The sequence below is a fragment of the Lytechinus pictus genome, chromosome 18, assembly GCF_037042905.1.
Source record: "Lytechinus pictus isolate F3 Inbred chromosome 18, Lp3.0, whole genome shotgun sequence".
Classification (NCBI taxonomy): domain Eukaryota; kingdom Metazoa; phylum Echinodermata; class Echinoidea; order Temnopleuroida; family Toxopneustidae; genus Lytechinus; species Lytechinus pictus.
In genome coordinates, this window is record NC_087262.1 from 6772505 (window position 1) to 6783527 (window position 11023).

The window sequence follows — 11023 nt, forward strand, 5'->3', positions numbered from 1 at the left end:
AACGGCAATTTACATTAAAAATTTGTGCCTCTCAAATTTGTGCACGGCCGGCTGCCCCCCCCCCCCCTCCCTGGACCCACCAGTGATTTTTCCATTTTTTTTTTTTTTATATAAGACATCCGTCACTACTAAGGGTCGAAGTTTGTTGCTCTTTATTACCGAATGAAGGTTTATGGTATTTATCACGCTGTAATGAATGTAAAGTTTCGTTTTGACTATAGTTTGGTGAGTAATAAATCCCCACAGCAAGCCTACCAAACTTAGGAAGGCGATGGGACATGATCACTTCCGAGATGATCTTTCCTTCCTCTGGGCTTCAGAAATGCTGTGTGTAAGCAGGGCCCTGGGAGCGATTTGTTCACTGGGGGTGCTGATGTAAATTTGACAAGCAAAAAACAAAGTTTCGCTCCAAAATGAAGGTCATTTTGGTCCCGAGAAATTCGACAAGCAAAAAAGAGGGGTTTCTGTACAAATTTAGGTCATTTTGGTTACATTTCTCCATTTCGTCACACCTTCCAGATTTTCTGGGTGTGCTGCCTATGGAAAATAATACACGCAGCACCCCCAAGGAAAATAATAGGGAGTGCTGCAGCACTAGTCTGCAGGCACATACCCTGATTGAAACTTTGATCAGCAAGTGTGTCTCCACGCAAGGGCTGGCACATACAAAACTCGCTGTTTCACTTCAGCGAGCGAGAGCGAGAGGGCCTTCAGTACACAAGGCATGAGTAGGCTGTGCATTCAGACCCTTAACTCGAGTGAAGGGTTTGCACAGCAGACTACTTCAGAACCCTCGCTTCCCAGTGTAAGTTAGTTCAAAGTCGACCACGATGAATGTTTTTTTTATGTTCACAGTTATATTTGTTCATTGTGACATAGAAAAAAAACACCAGGGATATTGATTTGGGAGAATACAAAAAGGTATTGATCCAAAGTCTAGTGTCACAATACGCACACTTCCTGGTCATATGCGATTGTATTATGCCCACACAGCCAGTTTCATTTGATCGTCTCCTTTCACAAAAATCTTTGAACGCGAGTAGGTGCCATTATTGTGTGAACTGCTATTAACCATGGCTTCAATTCTGGATGTTATCATGTACATCGGTATAGGAAACCTACTGGCCGCCATCTCTTTATGTCTTCTCATCTTCTGGTATATCCGCACCAACTACTTGACCTCATTCTATTACCGTCTTCCTCCTGGACCCCCGGCCATTCCTCATCCTTTCGATGGTCTCATGGCATTGTTCCCTGTTAAGGATAGGTTTGGACGTTTGGTGCAACTCAATAAGAGGTCAGTTTCGTAATTCATTCAACTAGCATATCTTAGAGCAGTGGCGTAACTACGGGGGGGGGGGGGCATGGATGCACGTGCCCCCCAATCGGCTGGCCAAAAAAAAAAAAACGGGGAAAAGGAGAAAAAGATGGAGAAAGGGAGAGAAACGTAGTTGGAAAGAAGAAATTATTGTTAATTACAATGTTATATTATATTATAATTATGTTATGTTTCAGATTCAGATTCATTTATTTCACACCTCTTTAAAATACAAAAATACATAAATACAAATAAAAATCTTATACGACAGAACAGATATTGACAAGTATAAAGTATAAGTAGTCATAAACAGATAGTAAAACACAGTAAATATAAACAATGATTTCCGCTGTACGGCGGATGTGGGGGAAAGACAGAAAGCCATTGGCCTATCGAGGTCTATCCCCCTGATTACCGTACAACAGGAAAAACAAAACAAACACAATGCAAGAAAGGGGATAACAGAGGAATTAAAATCCTAACTAACGGGGGAGAGGGGGGGGGGTGGCAGGCAAATGTTATATTACATTAAAAAAAATCATAACTTTATGAACCATAATTTGCTCAGGGCCTATGTCTCCATTGTTCCTGGTGCTCGCATTGTCTGTTTAACAAGATGTATAATCATGTTGTACTAAAACCTCCCGTTTTCAAGTCAATATATACCAAATATATTTCCTCACACTTCGAATTATTGTTTTATGTAGTGACATATACTTCTTTTTCATGACTACTTAGAGTGATTGCCCCATTTTAAGGTATTGATATAAAACATTTCATGTCCGTGTTTACGTTCGCATTAGTGGATTGTTGAGATATGTCTGCTCTTCATGAATTCCTAAAATCAGTCCTTAAAATGTCCCTTTTTCTGATCTGAATATCAAAAAATTTCAGCTTGCACTTCGCGCTCGCATCATTTGGTTAGTGAAATACGCATGGTCTTCGTGAATTCCTACAAGCAAGCCTTAGAATGCTCCTCTTCAGGTCTGAATTTCTTGAATTTTCTGCTCGCGCTTCGCGCTCTCAATATTTGTTTAGTGAGATGCGTATGATAATCATGATTACAATGACTACAAAAAGTGCTTCATGTGTTTATATGTAATTCTAACAAAATCAGCAAGCACTTGGCACTCGCATTTAGATGACTATAGTGAGATATGTATACTCTTAAAGGTCAAGTCTACCTCAGAAAAAATGTTGATTTGAATCAATAGAGAAAAATCAGACAAGCATATAAGGCTGAAAATTTCATCAAAATCGAATAGGAAAATAGGAAAGTTATGACAATTTAAACTTTCTCTTATTTTTCACAAAATAGTTATATGCACAATCTAGTCACATGCAAATGAGAGAATCGATTATGTCCCTCACTCACTATTTATTTTGTTTTTTATTGTTTGAATTATACAATATTTCAATTTTTACAGATTTGACAATAAAGACAAACTTGACTGAAACATAAAATGTTAAACAATGGTAATTCCACATGTTCAGGGCGAAACAAAACTTCGTTTCACAGGACAATGAGGAGAAAATTATAATATTTCATACACTAAAATACAAAAGAGATAGTGAGTGAGTGGTGTCACCAGTTCCGTCATTTGCATACTGACCAGGATGTGAATATAATTATTTTCTGAAATTAAGCGAAACTTATAAATGTCATAACTTTCTTATTTTACATGCGATTTTGATGAAATTTTCTGTCTTGTGCTTGTTGGATTTTTCTCTTTTTATTCAAATCCACTTTTTGTTGGGGTGGACTTGTCCTTTAATGGATTCCTAAAATATTGAGTTTTGTCCCGGTCGTTTGTGCTATGATTTCATCATCCTAGAGGTTCAGTTTGTTCAAACGTTAAAGGACAAGTCCACCCCAACAAAAACTTGATTCGAATAAAAAGAGAAAAATTCAACAAGCATAACACTGAAAATTTCATCAAAATCGGATGTAAAATAAGAAAGTTATGACATTTTAAAGTTTCGCTTCATTTCACAAAAGAGTTATATGCACATCCCGGTCGGTATGCAAATGAGGGAACTGATGACATCACTCACTCACTATTTCTTTTGTATTTTATTATATGAATTATGAAGTATTTTGATTTTCTCGTCATTGTCATGTGAAATGAAGTTTCATTCCTCCCTGAATACGTGGAATTCCATTATTTTAACATGTTGTGGTTCAGGCAAGGAGGTCCTAATCGTCAAATTCGTAAAAATTGAAATATTGTATAATTCAAACAATAAAAAACAAAAGAAATAGTGAGTGAGTGACATCATCGACTCTCTAATTTGGATGTAACTGGCTCGTTCATATAACTATTTTGTTAAAAAATAGCGAAAATTTGAAATGTCATAACTTTCTTATTTTGCATCCGATTTTGATGAAATTTTCAGCATTGTGCTTGTCTGATTTTTCTCTATTGATTCAAATCAACATTTTGTTGGGGTGGACTTGACCTTTAAAGTCTTACAGCTCATAATGCATTTAGCATACCTTTACTTTCCATTTGCAGATATGGTGACATTGTTTGTCTCCAGCTTGGCTCCAAAATCATGACCATGATTTCCAGCCCAGGTCTGATTAAAGAACTTCTGGTCAAACAAGCCGATGTTACTTCTAACAGACTACCACCTCCGTTCTTTACTCATGTCATAGATTATACAGGTATCTGCTATTTTTCACGATTTGGTTTTCAGTGTTCACTCTTTCGTGTTACATGGAAATACTATTTTCATAACTGTATTCGCAACATATTTGTTCACCTTGTAAGCCTTCACAATTCAATGCTCTCTTTATTCGCAGTTCTATATATAACTAAGCAATCATGTTTCGTTATTTCATTGTAGCAGCGATGTCATTATGACTTAAAACTCAAAATTGGGTTGTTCAGAAGGCATCTTATTGCTTTCTGGACAATGCCACATTTCTTAGGTGTCACGGGGGTGTTGTCCAGGGTATTCCAGTGTAGCACTGGCCAGCCAGGGGGAGGTGTACAGCACTCAAATGGCCGAAACATCAGTGATCCCTGGGTCCCGTCTTATACAGAGAGTTACGATTGATCCGATTTACGATTGTTCCAATCAATCGTAACTCTATGGAAATCCATCCGTGTCATATTTGTTTCTACAGGAAATGTGCAAAATGTTCTTTGTAAACAAAGGAGAACACATCGAACTGTCAAGAAATCAATAAATTTATGGATATTCATTCATATCTAGAAACAAATTTGAGCAAACATGCATTTTATATGTTGACTTTGCTGGCTTTCCATAGTTGCGATTGATCGGATCAATCGTAACTCTTTGAGACGGGCCCCAGGTGTGCTGTTGATGACCCGTTGACATCTGCGGAATTTAAGATCTTTCCGTATTTTCTACTATAGACAGTTGGGCTTAAGAACCAGTTATTGATCGATGCGGTGCTTTATTTCTATACAATGGTTCAAAGTCCCTTTTTTCTTTTCTGATTATTAAGGGGGCATCATATTCACTGACGGGGAACCGTGGCAAGAACTCCGTAGATTTAGTCTCTCTGCTCTCCGGAACTTCGGCATGGGTCGGAAAGGCATCGAGTCACGGATACAGGAAGAGGCACACACCCTCTGTAATGCGTTTTCCCAACAATCGGGAGAAGCGTTCGACGCTATGCATTTTACCAATGCAGCCGTATCCAACATCATCTGCAGTATCACCTTCGGCAGGCGATTGGAGTATGATGATCCTGTCTTCATTGACATGATCCAGAGACTTAGAAACCTTACAGGAGGAATGGGGATAACCCCTATCATTCGTGAGCTCATTGGAAGATTCCCCATTCTCCTCAAGACTCCTATATTAAAGATGCCCAAAGAAAACATATTGGGCATAAAGGTAAGGAGAAAAAAAGTCAGCGGTCGTACCTCTATCTGTTTAGATATAGATAAAACACCAAATTGTCACCAAAAAATATATATATAAAATTCACATTTCCTAAATACAGTAATGAAACAATGACATACAGGCATCAGCCCTTGTGTGATTTCTACTGAACATACGAAGAAATGTTCTCTCAATTGTTGATCGTTGCATGGGTCGTGATTAGGGAGGGGGCAGTGTGATGTGCCTCTGAAAACAGTTCGAGTTTATGTAGTAGTCTATTTCGGGACAGGACCGTCTTGCCCCGCCGCCACTAAAAAGGACTTCATTTATAATCTGGAGATCGTTAATACCATGTTTGAAACAATGGACCGTGTACAATCAACTTCGAATCATCCAATCTTTTTTTTTTATTCAGAACTTCATCAACGCAGAGGTGAGAGAACACGTTGAGAGCTACGACTCTACAGACATCCGGGACATCATTGATATGTACCTGGCAGAAGCAGATCGATTGGAGGAAATCAAGGCCACCAAACCGTACCTAACTAAAGACGACATCTGGATGTGTGTTTTCGATCTGTTCTTCGCAGGAACCGAGACGACATCTTCGTCATTACTTTGGTTTATTCTCGTTATGGCAAGCAAACCCGATGTACAAGATAAGGTAAACAACCCCCACAAAACACACACACCCATGCACACACAAGTAGTGCATGTTTGCATTGCCAACATGTTCTTCAAAAGCATCCTAAAGAATGAAGAATGAATAATGGATGTAACCCATTCTTCATTATTCATACGATTTACCTTTGATTTACAATTTATTATGACTAGTATGATAATTGTATCAACCGGTGAATTATCGGTTGGGAATCTGTGATATGACCATGGAAATAATGATTGATCATGGTTTGATGCACATATTTCTTTTGTATTGCTTGTCCTCAAACTTGTCTCTGCTTGAGGATAGGCCTACGATCATTAAAGGTATTGTTTAACTTTGTGAGCAGCCGATTTAAAAAATTCTCAAACCAAGATGAAACATGTGTACAAGTGCATGTATTAGAACTGATAAACCCTGAAAACAACCATTATTGAGAATGAAAAGCTAAAACTACAAGGCAAACCCCGATTTTGTAAATAGGCGTCTTATAGACGCCTAAATAGTACACATAAGTGTATGGGATGAAATTAAGATGGTGTTTTCGGTCACTTTATATTTCAATTTTTGAAGCACTAAATAATTATTTTCGAATGCAATTTTTTCTGGGCTTCATTTTTGTAACATATCACAGACACAGGTGACAAGTGTGACCTTCTAGCTCAGATTTTTTAAAAGTCAAGCCAATGTTAACCAATCACTTTAACCGCTGTCCATCTTCAACACATTCACTTCACCGATTTCTTATATTGAGTAGGTCTCTGTTACATCTCTGTTGGAAACCATTTATTGTTATGGTTGCTATTGAATGTTTCCTATAAATAGAGGTTAACTCGATCCATTCTATTTTACTGTTTTATATTCTTGATCTGATGTTTGTATTCTTTGTCATTATTATTGCTGATCGTACATTATTTCTGCACATGTTTTTATTGTGATTTTCTATTCATTGTACTATGTCACAATCACTGTTATGTAAAACAGCCTCTGTACTGATTGTTTTTATCCTGTTTAAATATGTTTCAATAAATAGAAAAATAAGTAGATAAATACATAAGCAGATAAATAAATGAATAAATAAATACATATATAAATAATAAATAAACAAATTAATAAATCAATAAATATTACCACTTGGTAAATTCTCAGTTCGTCAAACTTCTATTGGTATAAAATCATTTCATCTACAACCAGTACGTCTGTCATCCATTTCTTCCAATTCTTCAAGTTAGAACATGTAAACTGTGGATATGGAGGCAGAATTGGAGTTAGTAGCCCAACCAACCATTACCTCAAGTGCAAATTAGACAAAACAAAGTGATATTTTAATAATTAGACTAACTGGCTGTTAGACTAAATGGAAATAGACGAGGAGGTGATAGATGAACTGAAAATTAAACCCAATGCATTATCAAACCAAATGAAATGAGAACTGGACGAACAGGTATAAGACCAAATGCAATACACCAAGTGGCAATAAAATACATTAGACGAAATGAAAATTAGACCAAGTGACGATTAGTGGCCATTAGAGCAAGCGGCTATTAGACCAAGTGGTATGTAGAATAGATGAGAAATGGAATAAGTGGGTTTAGCCTGAATGTTGTTAGCCCATCTGAAGATTTAGACCAAGTGGTATGTAGACCAGATGAGAAGTGGACTAAGTGGGTTTAGCCTGAATGTTGTTAGCCCATCTGAATATTAGACCAAGTGGTATGTAGACCAGATGAAAAGTGGACTAAGTGAGTTTAGCCTGAATGTTAGCCCATCTGAATATTAGACCAAGTGGTATGTAGACCAGATGAAAAGTGGACTAAGTGAGTTTAGCCTGAATGTTGTTAGCCCATATGGATATTAGACCAAGTGGTATGTAGACCAGATGAGAAGTGGACTAAGTGAGCTTAGCCTGAATGTTGTTAGCCCATCTGAAGATTAGACCAAGTGGTATGTAGACCAGATGAGAAGTGGACTAAGTGGGTTTAGCCTGAAATGCTGTTGGCCCATCTGAAGATTAGACCAAGTGGTATGTAGACCAAATGAGAAATGGACTAACTGGGTTTAGCCTGAATGTTGTTAGCCCATCTGGAGATTAGACCAAGTGGTTTTAGATCAAGAGTCAGTGAACCTATAAACCCAGCATTATATACGAAATACCTTTCTGTAAGCTCTCCTGCAAATTTGATCTCAATCAGTCCGTGCATGATAAAAGATAATTCTGTGATGTGGAGGATTTGTTTTAAGATTGCAACTTTGCAGTTTCGTTCGTAAAATGTGATAGATTGACTGGTTGTTTTCCTTTTACCATGGACCTACTATGCTTTTACATAATTACACATTATTATAACGACCACCGTTTTCATGATGATTTATAACTTATAATTTATGACAGGTGATGAGTGAGATCGATCGTGTCGTAGGTCGGGAGAGGGCGCCGTGCTTCGACGATCGCAAGGACCTGCCGTATGTCGACGCAACTATAACAGAGGTCCTCCGGTTTCGACCTGTTGCGCCGGTTGGCGTGGGACATGTGACCGCCAAAGACGTCAAAATCAGGGAATACACCATTCCAAAACATACAGAGATTTTTATCAATATCCTTGCTATTCACCTGGATCCAAATCTATGGGACAAACCAGAGGAGTTTGACCCTGAACGTTTCCTGGGGGAAGATGGGAAGATTGTTCTCAAACAGGATGCATTCACTGTATTCGGAGCAGGTAAAAATAAATTTGCTGACTTCAGATCACTTATCATTCATTAGGAAAACGCAAATTCATAGGACCTATTCATTACTTCTATGCCTATAACAATAATGATGATGATGATGATAATAATGATAATAGGACAGTTTTTGTATAGCGCATTACACCTTACAAAGGTCTCAATGCGCTTTAGGAAAAAGAAGAAAAGCTGCTGGTAAATGCTTTGATAATATTATTTTCATTGGTTTCAATAAATATGATTTCAAGGCAGATTTAAATGTCCCAATTGTATCAACTTGCCTTAAATTATGTGGTATACTATTCCAGAGTTCCGGCGCTGCGTGCGCAAACCCCCGTTCGCCATAAGACTTTGTCTTAACAACAGTCCTTTTTGTTGGTAAGGAGACCTGTAGTATCATCTCTATACCTGAAAGAATGGGGGAATAGATAGACCTTTACTTCTCATGCTGCTAGGTATTCTTGTCAGTCATCTGGGGAGTGTTTCATCAACATTTTCATCCGACAAGTTGTCAGATCTGACATCTTTCTCTGATGTTGATTGGTTGAGAGGTACTGTTACTATGGTAACTGTCGGATAAAATGGGACTTGTCGGATAAAACGTCCGACAAGTCCTTTCATGAAACGCTCCCCCGAAGTGACAAGACGCAGAAAAAGATGCTACTCTGATGCTTGTGCAATACTTCAAAACACATAACATGTTTCCATGACAACTGGTTTGGCTCATTGACTTTTATCATTCTGTTGCTATTCTATTTCATTTATTGTCAGGTCGACGTGTGTGCCTTGGGGAACAACTGGCCCGGATGGAATTTTTCCTCTTCGCGACAACCCTCATGCAGCGATTTCGATTTCAATTACCTGAAGGCGATTCAGCTGACTTTGGCTTTGAACATTGTCTTGGTACCATTGCACCCAAGAGATATAAAGTCTTGGCCCATGAACGATAGTTCTATAGTTTTTTTTTATTTTTTATCTTTACAAAGACTCTTGTGCAATTGTGGCAGTTCGTATTTCTCCGTTTCCTCATGGGGTAAAAGCCCCCTCACACCTGACCGAATGTAGGCAGACGAAGGGTGACAAATGGGGAAAATACACGCGAATTCAACGAATTTAAATAAAATTTCCGTCAAATCTTGCGATCAGTATCTATTGTCAAATTTTATCAACGAACGGTAAGCGAAGGATAAATATGACATGCAAAGGATGTCGATTTTCAGTCACCTCTTTGAGTAAATTGCAGCAGAATGCGAGCGAAGGGATTGATATAACCCAATAAGACGAACGAACAGTGAGCAATGGTTTGTTATGGCGTGCGATTAGAAACGAAGACGAGGGAATAGATCGGGCGTTCTTGTACGTTTGTGTCATCGTGTTGCTTCGTTAAGGGTTCTTTCGAGATCGGTCCACTTTGGCAAAAGCGCGATGAGGGACTATGCGCGTCAATAACACACGAGCGATAAACGAACGATTACCGCAGACTAAATAAGAGATGCGAATTCAAACAGATCGTCGGCGGTCTTCCGAACCGTCGTATCACACATACGACGGTGCAAACCCATTTCAGAGAAAATCGACTTCAAAGTTTACTCTAATTTTCACACTTAGTTCCCCAGCCTTACAGCATATTCATTGCTAGAAAAATACATGGTTGGAAAGACCAAGACAATTGCTTGACGATGGTATCCTTATTTTTACACAAAAGTAAGGATCAGATAAAATATCGCAAAAGAGCTACATGCTTGTAATTTCGGTTCGAGCGGTTTAGATTTCTCCCGTACAAAAACGCCATAGGGAATACAACCCTGACCGCGATTTCAATGCGCGCGGTCAGTCAAAACGTCGTATCGCTTTTCACGTGCAAAGTCAATGCAGTGCAGATGGCCGATACGACAGTTTGGCTGACCGCGCGCATTGAAACCGCGGTCAGTCAAAACGTCGTATCGCTCTGTTATAGTACACGTTTCCAATGGGATATGCGCATTTTATTAACAAAATGTATGGCATCGCCGTAGAAATCCTCTCATACCTCAGAAAATAAAATAAATTGCTGCCTAGAAATCTAGTTATGAGAAGATTAGGACTTGTACTTTAATTTTCTGCAAAAATCTCAAAATCGATTTTTTTTTTTTTTTTTTTTTTTTTTTTTTTTTTTTTTTTTAAACCAAAATTGACTGATACGACGGTTCGGATGACCGCCGAGGAGATGACCAACGATTTTTCAATTCTTTCCCGAAATTTTAAACATGTTCAACATTTCCGCGCGAATTTGAATAATCGCAGCTGTTAGTTCAGAAGGTGGACGAACCCAAACACGAAGGGTAAATATGATTTACTATCAGTAACCATTGAAAACGATTTTCAAAAAATGCCTCTCGCCAGCCATCGCAAGGCATATTTCAGGCAATTCGGTTAGGTGTGAGGGGGCCTTAAGTTATGCTGCTGAAGAACGTAACCGAAGA

General features: G+C 38.4%; 1 protein-coding gene across 1 annotated transcript; it reads left to right on the forward strand.

Annotated features, from left to right (window-relative positions):
* Window positions 1–802: 802 nt before the first annotated feature.
* On the forward strand, window positions 803–10437 carry LOC129282009 (cytochrome P450 2C15-like). Its single transcript, XM_064113194.1, has 6 exons — window positions 803–1297; window positions 3835–3986; window positions 4797–5191; window positions 5595–5843; window positions 8230–8557; window positions 9333–10437. The coding sequence occupies exons 1-6, from the start codon at window positions 1074–1076 to the stop codon at window positions 9509–9511; spliced, it is 1527 nt and encodes a 508-aa protein (XP_063969264.1). The 5' UTR covers window positions 803–1073; the 3' UTR covers window positions 9512–10437.
* Window positions 10438–11023: the final 586 nt, after the last annotated feature.

Excerpts from the sequence above, each read along its gene's own strand:
- LOC129282009 (XM_064113194.1), top strand. The coding sequence starts at position 1,074 with ATGGCTTCAATTCTGGATGTTATCATGTACATCGGTATAGGAAACCTA. Across the intron at positions 1,298-3,834 it reads TTGGTGCAACTCAATAAGAG|ATATGGTGACATTGTTTGTC; the intron begins GTCAGTTTCGTA and ends TTCCATTTGCAG. Across the intron at positions 3,987-4,796 it reads TCATGTCATAGATTATACAG|GGGGCATCATATTCACTGAC; the intron begins GTATCTGCTATT and ends CTGATTATTAAG.